At 29.8% G+C, this 23,057-nt stretch overlaps 1 protein-coding gene across 1 annotated transcript in view; it reads right to left on the bottom strand.

The window, feature by feature from the left end:
- The window catches only part of LOC132936467 (uncharacterized), a 35,132-nt gene that overhangs the window by 5,797 nt on the left and 6,278 nt on the right, over nucleotides 1–23,057 (bottom strand). The window contains exon 2 of the mRNA XM_061003201.1: nucleotides 13,667–13,734. Coding sequence (XP_060859184.1) covers nucleotides 13,667–13,734 — 68 coding nt within the window. The remainder of the gene's footprint in view (nucleotides 1–13,666; nucleotides 13,735–23,057) is intronic.

Below are 23,057 nucleotides of genomic sequence, written 5' to 3' on the forward strand. Positions count from 1 at the left end.
TAATATTATATCAATGTAAAATAATACATTCAATGCTCTTCTCATAAACTAATATCATACTATACTTGTATATTCAAAGTACTTAAGTTGTTCATCAGGAGCACCATAGTACACCTTATTTGTATACTCATGTTGGCCCAGTCTATTATATGTTATACAGTTATTACTTACTATTACTCTTATTCATTCCTTCTCCCACCGCATCGTTCATGTATATTAAAATCATTTTTAGATGTAAATTAGCTTAACTGTAACTCAATTAATTTAGTTAACTGCACGTGTCTCATTATATACCTATAGGCTATAATATATGTATCAAGCAATTCGCAAATGTATACATTATACATAAAATATTATAATTAAATAATAAAAAAAATAATATTATACACACATAAGTATAATATAATATATTATATAATATTTTAATACGTATGACGTATGTATTAATAGGTGTAATAACTAATAGCGATAAGTTAATAAAATCAAAAGTAATTCAAACTAAAACCGTTAATGTATAGGTGTCTAACTTTGCTAAAAAGTAGATCTATTAAAATAAACTGCAAGGCATTTAAATGTGTGTGTGCGCAATCCGTCAGGATCAAATGTCCTGGCGGAGTTTCAAAATATCGAAATCGTTTCAAATTTTAACGGTTACGGTTTTGGTTTTTGAGAACGGTTTTCTACAATTTATGATTTTGGTTTAGGTTCTAAGATCGGTTTTTCAAACTTTTTGGTTTTGGTATCTGGTATATTATATAATTTGTTCATGCCTTTACTCGGTACACTGCAGCAGTATGTTACTAACTAAACCAGATATATACTATTTAGTAGGTATTCATAATATTATATATGTATTTACTACAAGCATGAACCAATCGCCATTAAAAAAATCGTGGGTGTGACATAATATCTCGTTATATAATATTATTTTAACGAGCATATAAAATATACTACAATAGTCAATCAAGGTCATTCTAGATGTTTTGTGTAAACACGATAGCTCAACGTTAAATACATGCGAAGGGACATCCGGCGAATTTCACGCGTGAAGTCGAGCCATGGACAATGACCATTATATATATACATAGACAACAGAATATAGCGGGGACAGTGACCCTCTCCTTGGAGCCAATGAAGATCAAAGGGTATCGACAAACATTGTTGTCAACAATGATTTTGATTTATTTTTCCTGCGATTTAGTTGACAACACCTTTACTTAAAATCACGACAAAATATATTTTATTTATACACAAGTCATTACTAAAATGTGGACAGTATAATGTGTTTCTTTGGTCTGGATGTACAAGTTTTTTCACATACTTGGCAGGTTTGTTGAAAATATTTACCAAAAATTTTTTGACCTTGACAGCCAATGTCGGGTAGACGTAGATCGTTCACTGACGCCGACTACGGACAGACGTATATCTGGAAAGTAACACATCTCGCTGTCTCTTTTCATTTCGTCAATCTTTTGAGCATAGTTAACTTTCATAATATTACTAAGCACTTACAATATTTTTCAATAAACGTTTATTTTTAGCAATCTGTTTTTAATTAATTCAATCCTTTTCATTTTAACGACTTGTGCCGACTGGGAACAAGTTACACTTTCGATTAGTACGTTTTGGGAAATTTAATTTTCTAAACTCTTGTGAATATTTTTATATTTTATGATTATAACTCAAACTATAACTTTTTATAAAATAATATATTTTAAAAAAAACTATATTAATATGCTTTCCAAAATTCTGATACCTACCTATATTTTTTGTCATTGGTGATTTATCTCTACAATCGGTAATAACTTTTGGCCAATCTTCGTTAACATATTATTGTTTTAATGTAAAACTAAAACCGTTAATGTATAGGTGTCTAACTTTGCTAAAAAGTAGATCTATTAAAATAAACTGCAAGGCATTTAAATGTGTGTGTGCGCAATCCGTCAGGATCAAATGTCCTGGCGGAGTCCATAATTTCACTCGCATATTTTGTTCAATATAATAGGAACTTGATCACCTTAATTATTCCGAATCAAATTGCGTTAATGATTACGCCATGTATTGGACATGGCGTGTTATAAAGGCAGCGACGATGCATATCTCGTAATTGGAAGCCTTAATCCGGCGAAGGATACCTTTGAGCAGGGATCGAAATCGTTTCAAATTTTAACGGTTACGGTTTTGGTTTTTGAGAACGGTTTTCTACAATTTATGATTTTGGTTTAGGTTCTAAGATCGGTTTTTCAAACTTTTTGGTTTTGGTTTCGGTTTCAAAAAAGGTTTTTCAAATTTATCGGTACCAAGAACGGTTTTTGAAAAATTCCAGTTTTGGTTTTTGGAATGGTTTTTGAAATTTTTTTTTTCCTCTACCTAATAATATAAAATATTTTTACTATCTATTTAATAATAAGGGCTGAGCGGTGCCTAAGGCCCGAAAATATGTCCGATTTGTATAACTAGAGTAGGTGCATACAATATAGCAGAACTAATTTCGTGTTGTTAACTTTAATATGTTATGTACCTACTTTTGCATGCAACATATGGTTGAGATCATTATTCAATTATATTATTATTTAATTGTAATTTACATTAACATCACACTATATTAAAGTATATAATAAATCTCTTGTTCTGTGATTAATGCTTATGATATTTGAACAAAATATTAATTTAAATGGATACTAAAAAAGAGTATAGGACTATTGAAAATATTGTTATTTAAAAAGGTTTAGTGTTAAGATTCAAAAAATACACGTTATGGTACACACATTTATAATCCAGGAGATTCTGTGGAGAATGATAATAATTACATATTAAGCAATTGATGACTGCGGGACGGATGCGGATCAGTCGAATACGAAACAATTGTAATAACATTAATAAATAATAATATACACAAATACATCAAATAACAACAATACAGACGTGCATAGCCACATATATAGGGGTGAACAAAATAATAATTGTGATATTTGCATTTTAATTTTGAATCAGTGAATATAGTAATGATATTATAAAATATAAATAGAATAATATTCGTATTACCTATTAATATTTAGTAATAATCAGTTATAGCATCGGTATTCAAACAAAATATTTTGGCATAAAAATACTCGTTTTAACTAGAATTATAAATAATATAGGTAATTCACTTTATAAAATTCGAAGAAACCGATATTAGTTTTAAATTTCAATCGGTTTCAAGAACGGTTTCTTAAGATTTTAGGTTTCATTTACGGTTTATTAACCGGTGTTTTAAAGCTTTTGGTTTCGTTTCCGGTTACTGTGTTGAGTTATGAAAAAACCGCGGTTTTAACCGGTTTTTCAAAAAACCGGTTTCCATCCCTGCTTTGAGACAATGAGACGGTGTACAAACGCAAGTACAAACATTTTGCGATTTTATTTTTGTTTACACCGTCAACCGAATTGTAAGCTAAAACCAGTCCTATTTGCAAGCCTTTGATTTATGAATATGCAGCGGACATAGTTGTATAATAATATATTATTATCATATTATAAGTGGGTATACATAACATTTTAACGTCATATACACGTGTATACAATTGTATTAATTTTGAATACTTTCTCACTGGCTAGTGGCTAATTAATACAAATTTGAAACATTGAATTTGTAGAGTTTGAATATCCACAACTGAAAATCAGAAAAATAAAAGTGAACATTTCTTTGAAAATGTTAGTTGTAGTACCTTCTTACGTTAACTTATGTTTCAAGCCACTACACCACGAATTGTTATTTAATATAAGATGCAAAAAATACATTTACGACACTTTGCATTAATATATTACCAAATGTTTTTATTTTTTAAATGTTATCATAGTTTTAACTAATTGTATTAGAATAAAAATAAAAGTATGATTTCCCTTACCACTTTTCCAGACTAACGACTGACAGAAGCCAGCTAACAGTTAAAATTAGTAAGTTATATAAAATAAATACAATCGAAATTTTAACGTACACCATATTAATTATTGCTTATATTATGGAGTCCATGATATGATGCATATGCCATAAAATCAAACAAATCCTGTACTCTAAAAAATTACGTGCAATTTGGAGTTTGGTCATTGTTTTTATCACGTGATTCAGATTCTGCACAGATTCACGTTTGTCCGACACATTATATTACATTGGAAAGCAAAAGGATTCCGTTTTTCAATATGTGGGGTAAACGCGAATTTAGTGAGCGACCGAAAAGAGACTTAAAGACTTAACCAGGAACCACACGGCGTGGCACGGTGGTTTGAACTTTGAGTATTATATTATTACTATCGTAACACCGAGTGGTGTATATAACATATTTTATGGTAATCGTGTTTGAATTATTCGAAGAAATTCCAACGCTCGGTTCCCTCACCTCACCTACCAGCCAGTAACGTGGCCTATCGCTGTACTATGAAGTCTGTGTGGCTTTTGTTTGTTTTTCCGGTAAGCGGAAACGATATTTTAAACAATATAATAATAATTTAACGGCAAAGCGTTAATGCGCTAATAAAATAATAAAAGTACCGTTTTGCATAGCGTCTCGTCTTTCAAACAGCCGACGGAACAATATAATAATACATAGGCGTACCTATAATATTTAACGACAACAATTAAAACGCCATTACCACAACAGTGGTCGCAGTGGTGCGGTCGTGGCGTATCTCTCGAATTTAATGTAATATTATTTAAGATGTCCCGGAGAAACAACGGACGTTAAGTAATAGCATAATATTTTTTTAATCTAAAAAAACACCTAAGGGAATACGGCTCACTGCTTGTATTATTAAAGCGTATACACGTCTATGGCTCTAAATGCGTTTCACATGTACAATTTCAGAATTGAGGATTACATCGAAAACAAAGAAACAATCCGTTAAAAAAAAAGTTAAATATTGATATTTCAATTATTTTTAAAATTTAAACTTTTTCATTACTTTTATTATAATTGCCTATATAAAGCCCCTTAAACGTGCAGTTGTAACGTCTTCTGGCTGGCCTATTCGTGAATTCCGGGCGCTGTAGCTTTTCTGTACAAATTTTATCGTAAAGCGATAAAACCACGAGATAGCGTACTCGGTCTAAATATTATGGTATATCGTATAATCTACTCGTAGTAATTATTGCTCCCATAGATAATATAAGAATGGATAGGACATAAGAACTTATCGCATGAAACTTTAGTGATACTGTTTTTAAGGTTATATGGGGCAAATATTGATATGATAATTGATAAATAATAATAAATTTTTAACAAAGTTTAGAGTAATTTTCTGGGCACAAGTGGCACAACAATCAAAATACAAACTGACAAATATCTAAATATAACTGACTATCATGTTATCATTATTATTTAATAAAATAGTTTTGCACATAACCTTAAAAATCCCCATATCGTCTTTCTCTCTTTACGTTCTCACTTCCCCAAAAAAGCACACACCCCCATATGGAACTGGTATAGGCATGTCCTATCCATTCTTATATTATCTATGATTACTCCATACGACGAAAGGTCATAGGTTCACCACTATTTAGCGTAGGTACTCGGTAACATGAACTAAGAAGATATCTTCTTAGTTCATGCTCGGTACCTATATATTCTATAAATGTATTGTAGCCTGTATAAACCTACATGGAGACATTATCGCTCTATACGACCGTCAGTACTCAGTAATAAGCTAAAGTCCAGTGATTGTTTGTTTTAGAAAATAATTAACGCATTCTATGATGATAAATAATAATATTATAACGATAAAAAAAATGTAAATTGCCAGAGCCGAATACACACATCATGTTCCACATATTATTATCTTTATTAGAGTTTACTATATCTATAATATTATAATATGACACATTGGTTATGATGAAAAACCAAACACAATTTTGAATATAAATAGGTATAATATAATACTTAGGTACCTATATCGATAAATAAATATAACATTTTTTTAAAATAATATAATATAAATTTATTAATATTTATATAAATATACTTATAAAACATTCAAGTAGTTCGTAGTAAGTTAATGCAAAACCACATTAAAATTTAAAACCAGGAATAGATATATCTTTATATTTTAATATTAATATATTTTATGTTTGGATACATTTTGATGTTGAAACATGAATTCAACGATCACATTTATTTAATATCTATGATAGCAGGTATTATTATGAATTTTAGGCGCTTAAGGAGGCTCCAGTCGGTTGTGTTTTAAGGAAATCAATATAGGCAATTTAACATGATGAATTCAAATGACTTGTAAGTGTGTGCAAAGTAAATGAATATCAGTATATTGTGTGAGTTTAATCTGTAATTGTTTTCAGTCAATTTTTCTTAGAAATATCTTCAATTATAACAGTAGGCCTGCATAATAGGTTCCGCCCGGTATATCGGTCGTTATTTATAATCGTCGGTAATTAATTTACGTACGCGCAGGCATTGACGGAGTTTTTAAATTATGATCAACTTATTCAATTTAAAGAAAGTGACTTTTAGACCAATAAGCAAGACAAAACTGGAGACATTTGGTTTGACGGATTTTATTTTTGAAAACCGATTATGATTGATTAACGAGTTTACTAGGTTTTGCCAGAGGCGATTTTTAATATTCCAATTATTTTCAGTGTCATGATGAATAATATAAATATAAAAATACTATATTTTTATTCTTGGATATCACTGCTGACAAATCGCCTATGGCATTACCTAGTAAACTTGTTAATCAACCATAATCCGTTTTCAAAAATAAAATCCGTCAAACCAAATTCCTCCAGTCTTGTCTAGCTTGTTGGTCTTAAAGTCACTTTTTTTTCATCGACTTGAGCCCCCTTAAGAGGTATGAATAGTATTGAACAGTTCTATGAAAATGTAATTTTGTATTTCCAATAGTATGGTTTGAGAATAAATACACCTATAAGGCTATTATGAATATTGTAGAAGAGAGATTAATCTATGTCTGTGTATATAAGTCAATTTTCGGTGTTTTTATTACCTACTAAATTCAATAGTTCAAATTCAAAAAGTAAATGTAAAATATCACAAGTTTTAGAATTAAATATTGGACATTGAAAATAAAATATCGAAAAACAACTCCTATACAAACCTAGATAAACTTCTACTCTTCAATTTGTATAATAGATGTTCATACTGCAATGTCATTCAGTAAGCTATATTATTTGAAATACGAAACTAAGTTTCAGTGTTTCACTAAAATTCACATTTGTAATTAGTGTGTAAAATACTGCGTTACTTACAGGTGCGTTCCTCTATTTATTTTATACACAGTCACTCATACTAATGATCACTTAATACGTACATATTTACACGACCCGCATGCAAATAAATAGAAAATTGCCTACTTTGAACTCCTTAGAAACAGTCGCTATGCATACCCTTTAAAAAACGATTGAATATATTCTGCTTTATAATTATGATCATAAACATTAAACGTAAAGTTGGCTCTCATTTTAAATTTTTTTTTTCATCGTTGAATCGTTACACAAGGCTTTTACAATATTATTCTGTACAGCTGCATATTTTTTCATTATTTGTATTTTTAATATATAAACTACATTTTGTGATAATTTCATGTGAATCTCGTCTTAATTCTACCTACTGTTAAAATTATGATTCTTGAGTTATGCACGTTTTCTAACAGGGACATATTTTTTAATTGTACAATTCCGAAATTACAGTTTTTAAATTTGTAAATACATAGTCTACAGAATATAAGCTTTAATAATATGATAATGATAGGATGACTTGCAGCTCAATAAAAAATATTTTTAATCATATCAATTTGAAAAAATGTACACTTGCACGTTATATGAATTCGATGTTTATAGAGCAGGACAATAAAAGTTCAATTGAAACTACACTTTCACTCACGGGCATAATATGTTGACTTACGACTGTCTGTTGATGGGAAATGGGAGATATTCGTACAACCAATACTCTTATTTTTATGTATTTTTATGCAGGAAAAAAAACTGTCAAAGATTTGAAGCATAGACCATAAAAAACTGTATTCAATATATGGACATAAAAAAAAATTGTTTCACCCATACTCCTCTGAACACAAGTAATATACGCTATTGCTTGAACTTACTCTTCGTTTTATTTTCTTCCGTACAACACAAAACGTTCACTACACTGTCCCTTTCGCCAACTTATATTAGACTAAACTTTCATCTTCTTTTTATTTCTATTAATCTGCAGTATTCTGCACATAGTTATTATTTTGTTTTGACTTTATAAATTCTTATAATATTCATAATGTAGGTACCTTAATAATCCATCATAATGTTCCATTGTTCCTAGATACAGCCCATTATGTATTTAAAATAAAATATATGGGTTAGCGCTCGTATTAAAATGTCAAGTCTTAATACCCAAAGCTGCAATTGTTATTAAACGAAATTAAATAAATAAGTAATAACGTCATTCAATTTTGAAAAATTCACCATAATTCTAAATTCAAACAAACACAATAAACATTTAAAAAAAACATTTTGAAGTTTAGAGCCATTATGGTAAAAATAAAATAGATGGCTTAATATTAAAATACTAATCGTCAATAGATTATTAAAAGTCTGATCAAAAAAGGTTTAAATTTATTTTTAATTTGAATTCACTTCTAAATAATATAATTTAAAAAATAATTAAACTGTAGACATTTCAAGTGTGTGTTCAATCTAGGTTTACATTTTGTACAGTCAGATTTATTAAATGGATTTTAAAAACCAACACGACGTACAATATACATAAAAGATTAATGATTTTGTTCTCAAAACATTACAACATTTACTGGCTTTCCAGCTATTTTTCTTCCCACAAAAATGCAGTACTTACATATAATTGGACAGTGAGAAAATATTAAGTTGTCATTACCATATTAATATGTATTAATATATCATATTGTGATCTGTCTTTTTCGATTAATGTCTAATCTAGTTAGGTATCTGGTATATTATATAATTTGTTCATGCCTTTACTCGGTACACTGCAGCAGTATGTTACTAACTAAACCAGATAAATACTATTTAGTAGGTATTCATAATATTATATATGTATTTACTACAAGCATGAACCAATCGCCATTAAAAAAATCGTGGGTGTGACATAATATCTCGTTCTATAATATTATTTTAACGAGCATATAAAATATACTACAATAGTCAATGAAGGTCATTCTAGATGTTTTGTGTAAACACGATAGCTCAACGTTAAATACATGCGAAGGGACATCCGGCGAATTTCACGCGTGAAGTCGAGCCATGGACAATGACCATAATATATACATAGACAACAGAATATAGCGGGGACAGTGACCCTCTCCTTGGAGCCAATGAAGATCAAAGGGTATCGACAAACATTGTTGTCAACAATGATTTTGATTTATTTTTCCTGCGATTTAGTTGACAACACCTTTACTTAAAATCACGACAAAATATATTTTATTTATACACAAGTCATTACTAAAATGTGGACAGTATAATGTGTTTCTTTGGTCTGGATGTACAAGTTTTTTCACATAATTGGCAGGTTTGTTGAAAATATTTACCAAAAATTTTTTGACCTTGACAGCCAATGTCGGGTAGACGTAGATCGTTCACTGACGCCGACTACGGACAGACGTATATCTGGAAAGTAACACATCTCGCTGTCTCTTTCCATTTCGTCAGTCTTTTGGGCATAGTTAACTTTCATAATATTACTAAGCACTTACAATATTTTTCAATAAACGTTTATTTTTAGCAATCTGTTTTTAATTAATTCAATCCTTTTCATTTTAACGACTTGTGCCGACTGGGAACAAGTTACACTTTCGATTAGTACGTTTTGGGAAATTTAATTTTCTAAACTCTTGTGAATATTTTTATATTTTATGATTATAACTCAAACTATAACTTTTTATAAAATAATATATTTTAAAAAAAACTATATTAATATGCTTTCCAAAATTCTGATACCTACCTATATTTTTTGTCATTGGTGATTTATCTCTACAATCGGTAATAACTTTTGGCCAATCTTCGTTAACATATTATTGTTTTAATGTATCAAAAATCTTCGGTGAAACGTCTCTCTTAACAATTTGTGAAAATTTATAAAAACTAATTTCGACGATAAGTTTTAAATTATTTTTTCCAACTAGAAGTACCTTTATAGTTATACAGTATACACAGACAATAGTGCCTACTGTCTAGGTATATATTATTATAATAATAGTGATAACAATATTTCCATTATTATTATGATATAAGAAGCACGTCGATGGCAGAGAGCCAATTTGGCGTTATAAACACCATATAAACCGTTCTCATGATATAATATGATGTAAATTACAATAAATTGATCTATTGTTAGATTTTTTCCTCAAAGTTGATTATATTTATATTGTATTTTGTTTAAAGGCAGACATGTAATACTCGTTGATGTTTATATTATTTTTATATTTATATTACCTAACGGAATATTTCGAAAAAGGTTTTTTAACTTTATTTTATGACAGTCTTTCACACTGACAAATTCAGCATTTACTCTGTTTTATATAGAACTTTTAAGTATATACGTTCTATAATATTGTATTGAATACAAGGCTGGGTATAACGAGTTAATAATTTAAAAATTAAGTTACTAGTTAACTCACTACTTTTAAATGTAATAGGAATACTTAGAATATATTTTCTAGTGTTAATTTAATATTGTGTACCTATTTAACATTATAAATTGTTTAATTATTTCATCATCAAAACTTTCACATTTGAAGTCAACTATCGATTATCAATTTTGTGTTCTTAGCGGTTTCAATTCATATTTTTATAAACATAGAGAAATCATATTATATGAATATGTACCTATATATCATAAATTATAATAAGTTTATAGTTTCCATCGGTGTATTATTCAGTATTTTCTTTCGCCATTCATTAGCTACTGCAGTATTATTAAGGTAATAGAAAACAGTGTAGATATACTTACTTATTATTTACTAAGATTGGTTGGTATTAGTTGGATTGGAGAAAAACCACTTTTCATTTTTTGAGGAAATTTTTTTCCTATTATATGTATTATCTATATGTACATTTTTATACATTAAGTTTATTTGTATACATATTTTACAATAAAATTTAAATTTAAATGATTACCCCTGGTATAATATATGAATGTACTTCTATAAATGCTACAGTTTTAAAAAAACATACATGTTATAATATAATCAGATTATATACATTCACATTCATTAGGTATATTAAATTATTATCCAAGTAATCCACTTAATTTAAATATTTTTTTTATTCTTTTATTAAAAGACATACTTTTAATCAATAATTATAAATAGGACCATGGTACAATAGGTAAATAAGTGAATTTTATAATTAATTACATGAAAGCAAAATAACTACACAATTACACAGGGGAAACTTAGACATTTTTTTTTTCAAATTAACATAATTTATTAATTGCAGTTAATTTGAGTTAACGGTATTTGTTAATTTAATTAATTTAATCAAAATGTCTATTAATTTAATTAAAAAAAAATAAATACCATGCTAACTTAACTCAGTTTAAATATCATTAACTTTCTCATCCTTGCAGGTTAACTACAGAGAAATGTCACCAAAAGTATTATAAATTGGGTTCGTTACTATACAATTAATTACGTTTTTTTAAAAACCACATATCAATCTTGATATTCATGAATGTTGAACTCATAATCGTATTGATACACGATGAGTGCTTAGTTTTATAGAATGGATAATTTAAAATGTATATATAAAATAATATTAAATAAAAATTAATTTTTTTTAATACAGAGTTCTGTCATTAAAATGTAATGTGTTATGTGTAATTATAACGAACATACGACAAAATATGTCAAGTTGTACATATTTTAATGCTGTTTCTAGGAATCTAATATAATAGGTACCTACATGTAAATGTAAGTGAGTGTATATGTGTATTATATATTTTGTCATCCTTAAAAATTGCACGTCTATCAATAATTATTATTATTCGCCTTTTATTTTTATGATTGGTTTGTTTTGAATATAATATATTATATGTACTTTGCGTATTGTTTTTAGTCAATTATATCTGATTCAGTTTTATTTTTATTTTTCACCACCGCTAGTCCGATTCTTGTGGTCATGAAAAATATTATATTTTAAGTAGATGGTGTAGTAAACCGACGGAGCCGCTTTTTTATATTATAATAAACATCATCATATACTACTATGATATACCGGCAGGCATTAAATAGTAACAACGCCAACATCGATTCACAAAACTCTGAAGTGTTAATCTTTCGCCGATTCCAAGAATCGAGGCGGCCAAATAGTTAAGTTAAGTAGAATCACCAAATATTAAAAGCAACATTTTTATTCCTGTTTGTAATTCATAGGATTACCATATATCTACGAATAGAAGCAAAGACGTTATTTACAACAACAACCCCTGCGCCGGCACCTTTTGATCCACCGTGTATCTCTACCGTGTATCCATAAGGTAGGGGAGATGTGTTCCAAGGGGAAGTGACCTCGGACGTCATAATATGAAAGTATACTAAAAAATGAAGAAGAAAATATACCCTTTAAAGATTGGGTCTAACTTTTTTATTTTTCAAGTTATGGGCAATTAACTTTTTTTTTATCAAAAACAAACATATCACGCATTTGTTTATGTATCTTCAAAACTTTTCATCATTTTGACGTAATTTTTTATTTTGAAGCTAATTAATTGTCCTATCAACGAACATATGTAATCGAACCAGAAATGAGCAAATTATTTTTATTAAATTAAATGAGTGGAAAAAAGTTGGCAATAATTATCATTATTAAAAGGATTTCGTGTATTATTCTCAAAAATGTATTATTTACTACGGTTTTTTTGTTTTTGTATTATTCTACTAAATAATTCCATAATGACGATACGACAACTATAATATTGACCGAAAAGTATAAAATTAAACGATTGAGGACAAATTAACGACGGATACTCGATTCTATCAAAACTAAGATTGTGCTGATTTACAGAAAGATATGAAAACCATACTTTCAAAGCATTCTAGGTATCATTCAGTATAATAAAACAAAAAAACAATAAACCCGTAGTAAATAATAAATTGTTTGGAATAATACACGAAATCCTTTTAAAAATGCTATTTATTAATTTAACTTTTTTCAACTTTTTTAATTTAATAAGAATAATTTTGCACATTTCTGGTTTAATTGCGTAAGTTTGTTGATAGGACAATTAAGTGGCTAACTTAAAAAATAAAAAAGTTAGACCCAATCTTTAAAGGGTATTTCTTCTTCATTTTTTGCTATACTTGCATACGATGTCTGGCGATCACCCCCCCCCCCCCCCCCCCCCGGAACACATTGTATAAATGTATAACCGATGGAAGTATTTACAAAATTATCTATTTTTAACCTCTTTGTTGATACTTGAATATTTTGGTATCTATAATATTCACACTCAAAGTTATCCATCGGTATCCGTCACAGTTTGAGAGTGCTAATACGATGATATACCTATTACATACTGCTATAACCACTATGAAGGTGATTAACGAGTCCACAACCCGACTATCGTAATTATTTTCGTCATTTATTTAACTAAAAAAACGCATCACAATCCAGTTGGCAGTTACTCACGTTTGAAAGACCAAAGGCACCAACAGTTGAACGGCAGTTTGTTGGAAACACCTGTAATATATAATAGACTGCTTCAATATACGGTGTGTATCTTATGCGCGCACGCGATTATGTCAATGCTGGTCAGTGGGCCAAATTTAAAGTATTTCTAGTCGTAGACCACAACAGAGACCGATATTACGTAAATTAAATTACTGTAGTACCTATGTACCTAATACTAAATAGTGAATATCCAAAGACATCAGAGATTCCCAAATTATAGGCCCTAACGTGGGTCGTGATTATATTTTTGATCACGGATTATGTGATTAGTATATTATCATACGTAGAAATAAAAAAATTGCATTATTTGAATTTTGAATTGATAGAATGATAATGCGGCGAGCTATGAATTCTACGAATAATTCATATTCATTTAATCATTTAAGTGGCCTGCTCGTGCGTCTTTATAATAAGGGGCAATATTTAGGCAATATGCAATATGCCACCCATGGCATTTGTGTTAGTCATCAATGATGATTAGTGTAAGTGTGATTGTATGCGGGTACCCGGCCATCTACGTACGCACTGCACGTGCACATGTGTCAACGCCACGGCTGACAAAAAATAAAATCTGATTTTTTTAATTTTATTTCGTCAAAAACAGGATAGTTTTCTACAGGGCGTATTAGACTTCGATTTTTAATTTCATTGCTTAAAACAAACATAATCAAAATAACGAAATCTTGTGATAATTGGTCATATTCAAAATCGTAGGCTTAGAAATAGAATTTTGAAAATCCAAGTTCAATGCGCCCTGTAAGAAACGTTTCTCTTTTAAATAAAATAAAATTATTGAAATTGGATTACTCTACAAGACGTGAGAGTTTTTCCTATAAGGCACGTTTTTCAGCAAAAAAACAGATCACGTGCAGGCCCTTTAAATGACAATTATAATACAGTGAAACTTCCATATAACGAACTTCCATTTAACGAAATTTTCTGTTTAACGAAATATTTTTAAGAACTATGACCTTCATTGTTAATTACACGTAAATGTATCTCCAAATAACGAATCTGATGTTTCTATATAACGAAATAATTATTCGATAAAAATCAGTTTTTGTAAATGTTGTCACTATCAAATTGATAGTTTATATCATAGTTCTAAAATTGTACATGAACAATGTACCTGATAAAGATAAGACACCGAAACTTGACAATATAAAAACTTTTTACGAAAGGACAATTTTCAAAAATAATAAGCAAACAAAACTTACTGATTATTTCTTTTAAATTATATTTAAGGTTAAAAATTAAATTAAACTGTAATATGATGTTTGATGTTGTTTTACATACATACAATATACATAATAAAAAAATAATAAAAAAAAAGTTGAAAAAAATACGTAATTCTATTTAACGAATTCCTCTATATAACGAATTTTTTTTGCTGCTTATTCGACTTCGTTATATAGAAGTTTCACTGTAATAATATAATGTAATTAATTATTTTTGTTCGTTTTTTCATAGTGGACTTTGATTTCACTATGATCATCAATAGCAAAATATTGTTAGTGTCTGGCGCCGTATCTAACAATTTGGAAAAATATAAACCCATATAAACCCTCTCATACTTACGAAAGACGATAAGATGAGGAGGTTCCGGCGCTGTGACTTGGGTTACGTTGGCAAACATTTAAGGAGATATTTTGACATAAACAAGAGTTGATGACACCATTGTTGCACCAATTACATTGGAGTGTAATCTCCAGGAGGCATCAAATTTACCACGGTGTTAAGGTGACAGACTAAGGTGACACACGTTAGCGGTTACGGCAAAATGAAGCCTGACACAATGTTACCTCCACCACGGCGGCACCGCCAATACAAAAGAATTTTACCACCACCGCTGCAGTGTGTATCTTTACTGATTAGGTGTTTTAAAGTCGCCAAGCTAAGTTCTATTATTTAGTAGACAATTTTAACTTAAATGATATCTATAGTTCAAAGACTTAGCTATAAAATGATATCACAACTTTTAGAGCCTTTTTTTTTATATTTAGCGGTTGTTTACACGGAATTGGGCGGACTGTTTTGTTGCGATTATATTATATTGTTTTGAGCAACGGCCTTACGGATTCATATTATATTCATATCATATATTATATTATACTATATTATATTAAGGACAATGGCAATGGGTTTCACTTATAAATTATTCTAAATAGATTTTTAAAGAAACAAAACTATGAATCAATAGATTTATATGGGCCTGCAGTCAGCGCCAGTGTTAGGAACAGATAACAAAAAAATCATCTAGATAAAGATAAAGATAACAACACTAAATTTTATTTAAGATACAGATAAAAGATAAACAAATCAAATGCATCTAACAAAAAGATAAAAGATAAAAATATTTTATCTAGATAATTATCTAAATATTTAAATAACAGATAATTTTAGAAATTAAAATTAAAACAACTAATTTAAAAAAATATGTATACCGTCGTGTAAGTACACAAAATAATGCACACACAAGAGAACCCATGGTTAACGGCCGTTCTTTCCGGGATGGTGGTGAGGTCACCGGCCACTTTTCGTGACACGTACTATTATTAATTAACAACATTGAAAAGATATTTACGAGTATTGTGTATTTGTGTATACGAAATAATGTTTATTATTATTATACGTCATGTGCAATAAAATTGGTTTAGAGATTGTTTATAGTCCATAGATTTATAATATAAAACCTAAAACCCGAAATATATAAATAGCATCGCATGTATTGCTCGTCAGACTTATCAAATTTCAGACGCATTGCAAATACGGAAAGAACAGACGGCTTGTTTATCTTTATTTCTCAATGAATAATATTATATTCTATGGAATTTTGTTTGGGACGGCGGTGGTTATAATTTGCTATCTGTTCTATTATTCGTATTTTAATTATAGTTTAAAAATATTTATAAAATTCTGGGAATTTGACATATTTGTTGCGACAGTAATATACTAATAATAGGCTAATTACATAAATTAAATAGTATATTATATTATATATTATTAACTGTAAATTTATCTAGATAAATTACATTTTTAGCTAAAATAAATACTTAGATAACTTATATCTATTTATCTAGATAAGATAAAAGATGAAAAAATAATTATCTGGATAATTTATCTAGATAAGTCCTAACACTGGTCAGCGCACGTACCTCGTGCAACATAATATTAGCACTAGATGTAACAGAAGATAAATGTTTGCATATGTACGGCAATAACAACTTTCAAACGTCCACACCCAAAATACACCTGCAAAATCTACAAGTCGTCCACATCAAAGGAGCGGACATCGTATATAAGGGAGACATGAACTCAGATCTACCAGAGCCGTTAAGACCAGCGCACCTTCCACCACTCAAGACACACACACACACTTATACGAGTACTCTACAATTATATTTACTGAAAATAAACTACTATTTCATTTTACCGTTGAAATTGACATCAACTTTATTTCAACCTATCATATTGTGGTAAACTGACAATGGGGTTGATTGTGTGATTTACCGTAGTAATTTAATACCCCCACCAAACGGGTGAGAATACGTAAACTTATAGACTTCAAAAGGTGATAACCTTAAAAGACTAAGTAGGTACGACCGACATATTCTTATTGCATCATTGTACTTAACTAATTTATTAAAATATATAGATTTTCAAATAAAAAAGCTAAGTACAGATACGAGCGTACGTCCTGTTACAGATGCATTTCAATAACTTATTGTGTAGTTTTTTATAAAATATTTATAACTTATATTATAATACTCTGTATATCAATTCATATTGGTGATTTTTGTGGCTTTTTATCGGGCAAATCGATCCGGACCAATTGTAAGTGTAATATTCTCGGTAGCTTGGTACCTACTATCGTAGTTCTGATAGTAGATAAGTGGCTGCCAAGATATTATAGTTGCGGGTCGCAGACAATTTATTTGATGTTGTAGTCGTGGTTGATAATAAATAAAAGACAATTGTTGTTTTATTGTGAATTTTATTATATTGTTGATAACTTTTCTAAGTCCAAAATATGCTCGTACAGAGTGGCGTGAAGGTGCTTGCACTAATGGGTGGTAGTACACGTCTGAAAACAGGCCGATTCGGGCTCCCTTATATATGAAGTTCCCCGTACCCCTTGCCTATAGCTACTGTATCTCGACTCACGGATGTGATGTGTGTGACCATCGTTCCGGCCCACGCATTTTATGACTTCCAGTATAATTCTGTGTATTTGATTTGATATAATCATTTTTTAATATAATTTTAATATTTTTTATAATGACTATCGTTGCGTACAGTGTTGTAATCAAAATAATCATTCTACTGTTCCACATTTTTATACTTTGAACATTGTGGTATACAGAGCAATTATATGGTTCAATGAGTTCCCAATATCCGTTTCCCAAACAAGACATTAAAATGTAATATTATTTAATAAACAGAAGGAACCCTTATTTCCGTTTCTATTATCCGATATATGCCGAATTACAGTATCTAAATTATAGTATAGTATGATTATGTACCCGTGGGATTTGTTTTACTATTAAGTAGTAGCTTGCTTACTACATAAGTTAAAGATATTAATTTGTAAGTATTTGTAAGTTGGTTTTTGGAATTTGTAAGTTGGTCCCCACTGAGTTATCTACAGCCCTAGATATTAACCATCAGCCCCCCCCCCCCCCCATATCAGCTGAATCGATCCGGACCGATTGTAAGTTAAAGATATTCATTTGTAAGTATTTGTAAGTTAGTTTTCAGAGTTTGTAAGTAAAATCCCTACCCTCTGGCGAATTTCCAAAAATACTTCACCCATTCTTCAGAAAACCTGGTTTTTTGACTGTAGTACCATCCACTACCACGGGAAAACTAATTTTTACCTACATAATATCAAAGAAAATTGTTGAATAACATAAATCAAAACAATTAATTAATGAAACTATAATATGTCAAAACAATTAATAAAACTAAGCTGTTAATACATTAATAATATTTAAAAATAATTGTGTTCATTTTTTTTATGAATAGTTTTTTTTAACAAATATAGATTTTTTATCCGACTTATCAAATGTACATTTTTTTATTAAAAAGATTTTTTTAATGAATAGATTTTTTTGTCAAGTATAGATTTTTTAACTACCATCATAGATTGAACGTAGATTTATAAAGCCAATTTGAAAAAGCTTATTGCGAATAAATTAAGAAGTACTAAATTCAATAAACTAAATTAAATAGATTTTTTAATGTATATTTATAATTAAAAATAAATTGATACTTTAAAATATTAAAGAATGACTAAAAAAAATTAACTAGATTTTCTGAAGAATGGCTGAAGTATTTTTGGAAATTCGCCAGAGGGTAGGGGTTTAACTTACAAATTCTGAAGACCAACTTACAAATACTTACAAATGAATATCTTTAACTTACTGGTCCGGATCGATTCGGCCAACATGGTGGGGGGGGGGGGGGCTTGGGCGGATTTTTGGAAATTCGCCAGAGGGTAGGGGTTTTACTTACAAACTCTGAAAACTAACTTACAAATACTTACAAATGAATATCTTTAACTTACGATCGGTCCTGATCGATTCGGCCGATATGGGGGGGCTGATGGTTAATATCTAGGGCTGTAGATAACTCAGTGGGGACCAACTTACAAATTCCAAAAACCAACTGACAAATACTTACAAATGAATATCTTTAACTTACAATTGGTTCACACACGTGATAGGTATTTATAGTTTATACCTCAGGTGTTCGTGGTGAAAAAACAACCAGCCTAAACCACAACATTAACTGGTGGTATATTAAATCAAGGTAATTTTCTTATTTATTAACATGATTACGTTAGCAGGACGCCAGTTTATAACATACCTAATAAGTCAGATTGGAAAAATATAAAATTTAACACAATAGTATACTGTGTAGCAAGGGCGGGAAGTGAGCTATTTCAGTCGAGGGAGGGCCGCATTGCGCCCAATACTGAAATTTCCTTCCCGCACAAGCCACACATACTATTTTTTGTCACGTCCCTGCCTTCATCGATTACGGCAAAGGTAATGAAGGGATCTAGGCAACAACTAGACTATAATTATACGACAACAATATTTCATGAAAGAAACGATTTATATTTATTTATTTTAAAGGTCACGCATGTAGGTTATAATAATATGATAATAAGATGTACCTAACCAAAAGTTTGTAAGGACCGTGGTATAGATTTCAGCGTCTGTTTGTGCAGGGTATACGCGCGTGAAATGTACGCGTAGCTCTTTTGGGGATTTCCACTTAACCACACGGTATTTTTTGGGATTCCCACTTTACCGCCTGCTGGACGGAAAAGCACACTTTCCAACGCTCCAACCGATATCAAAAACCAAACTTTCGGTGCAGGCATGACAAAAAATAAATTACCTTGACTTAATCCTTAAAATTAAAAATTAATTCGTTAATTTCACGTTAGTTAAAAAAGAAATTTGGTAAGTTAATAAAATCCAAAAGTGACTAGTCAAGTTGAAAAATTAAAATAAAATAAACTTTTTAACTCGTTAATGCCCCATTCTTGATATGTAAACTAGTGAGATTTGACTAGAGATATTAAAACACGTGTTTTTTTTTTTCATTATACCGATTGTTACGTGCTGCCCTTTTAGAGGTCCGGAAAGATGATGTTTTGAAGTAAAGTAGTAGTCAATTTTAGAACAGTAATTGTAATGTAGTTTTATTATAACAGACTAATGTATAATATCGTCGTTGTAATATTAGTTTATACGAGGTCACAGCTAGTCCATTAGAAGTCTATTACAAGGATAAACGCTGTGCCTCGGGCAACATATTATATATTAATACATGAATCGAGTACCTATACATGTTGTTACGTGCTGCCCCTTCAGGGATCCAGAAAAATGATGATTTGAAATAAATGGTAGTCAAATTAGAACACTAAATGCGATGTTGTTTAGTATTCCTGGTAGAGCTCTGCACGGTCCGTTTTCTTATAGACCGGTCCGGACTGATTACTTTTAACAGAGACCATTACTGGACCGGACCGATAAAATAAAAATGAAGCCAGACCAGATCGGACTGATATATTTTAACAAAGACCAGGACCGGACCGGACCGGACCAGGCCGATAAAATAAAAATGAGAAAGCCAGACCGAACGATTATTTTATTATGATAATGATTTTTATTTTTCAACGTACCTAATATAAATTATATTATTGAATCAACGTTCAAAATGCAGATCGCTATAGACCGGACAATATATACCTAATATCAATTTGAAGGTGGACTGGGCTGGACCATTTTTTTTAAGGATCGAACCGGACCGGACCATTTTTTTTTTTTAGACGAAGAGACCGAACCGGATGGAACCAAATTAAATTATAATACAGAAATACCGAAAAAGACCGGACCATGGTCCAGTCAGGACTGGTCTAGACCAGACCGTGCAGAGCTCTAGTTCCTGGACCTCCTATATACGATGTCGGCTCTTTTGACAGAATCGGCACGCATCTTTTGGGTGTGGTCGTAATAGAGTGGTTATTCACACAGTGAGTTAAATGGCTATAATGACAATTATGTTGTGCCCGCTTATTTTGATTAGTTTGCCAAATGTGTATTTTTAATTGGTCAAGTATATAATATAAGTGTTTTATTTCCACTTTTAATTACAATATTATTTAATAATTATAAAATCTTCCACTAATTAATGTTAAATACTATTTTATGTTATATTTGTGCGAATAATAATATAATAAAATCATTACGTCATACAAATGCCAACATATATTTTTATTTATTTAGGGTAATCGAGTATATAATTTGAATCTCTTGTGTTTTCTATTATTTTTAACAATTCTTTACACACTCCATTACAATGTTCTTTCATAAAAAGTTCAATATTTCTAGTTATCTTATTTAATTTTTTAAGATCGTAACATTCGTTTAATCTTTTGTTGGCTTTTAACATATTATGCCGGTTGAAACATACTGACTCCATGTCATTTCCTTTAAGTTTATAAATATGTACTTCGGTGCATAATATTTTTTTTAATTCTTCAAGAAATCTAAAACAACATAATTTGTATTAAATCTACGTAATTTACCTCCACTATGAAATTATTATATTTAAAAAATTGTTTTATATTTATTTTTATTTTTTTTTTCTATATTTCCTACTTAATTTATATAAACATATTGGCCTTGTTTTCAAGATAACTTAGTCAAAAATGCATTTTGTTAAAATTACGTCGGCCACTGGATCGTTACAATGCGTAATACGATTATTACACACCAATCCATGTCCTTCCGATAGGTTTAACATTCTGCCATTTTTATTTAATTTTCCTATGTAGCCAGAAAATAAGGTTTCCTTAGTTTCTAAATTAGATAGTTTTAAATTAAATTCGTTGTTATTCTTATCACTATAAGCCGTAATATTTAAATATGCTAAAATTCCCCTTAACCTTAAACGTTTTATTATTATCAGATCCGTTGTCCCATTCCAGAATACTATTATTGGCTCCCTGTTATCGATGTGCAAATATTATACCAGTATTATACTATAGTATTAAACCGTATAGAACATTAGAACCTTGAAGTACCTTAAATATTATCGAAAATTAAATAGAGGTTATATAGCTATTATGATATATGACCAATTTTAAAATAGCTTACAAATTTTAGAAAACATTTTAAAATCACAATAACACGTGCATTTTTTTAGAGTAAATTAATATTTAAACAAGTCATGGTACATGCAATATTTGAATCGTGATATACTTATATTGACCAAAAATAATTTAAATTTAATATAATGTTGTTACATTTCATAGTAAATTATAACTATTAAAATATTAAATATCAAATATCACATATCAAATTAATTTTATAGTAATATATTTTTTTATTTTTTTTTCAAGCAACCTGCAGTAAACATAATTTTATATCATGTGCATAATGCCTCGTATAATACAATTTTCTATCACTGTAAAATACAAACCCACATATCAAGACATTTTGATTGATATTATAATTATAGTTACGTATAACATTGTAGTAGTAGTAGTAGTAGTAGGTACACTACAATGTACGCTGGACTGGGAAATAAATCATTAACCACGCATAATTATAATATGGGTAAAATCAATTTTCGGTTACCAATCGAGTTTTTATCATTGGATATTCGGGTACCTACTTCGTCGAATGTCGACATTTGAGAAATTCGACCATGTCGTTTAATATTATACACATTATTATAATATTACATTGGTCGGGAGACGGCTGATAGGTATAATATAATATGCAATAATATTAATTTACGGCATGCTTATTTGCACCTCGGTGCAAGG

Source organism: Metopolophium dirhodum, chromosome 1 (assembly GCF_019925205.1).
Source record: "Metopolophium dirhodum isolate CAU chromosome 1, ASM1992520v1, whole genome shotgun sequence".
NCBI lineage: Eukaryota > Metazoa > Arthropoda > Insecta > Hemiptera > Aphididae > Metopolophium > Metopolophium dirhodum.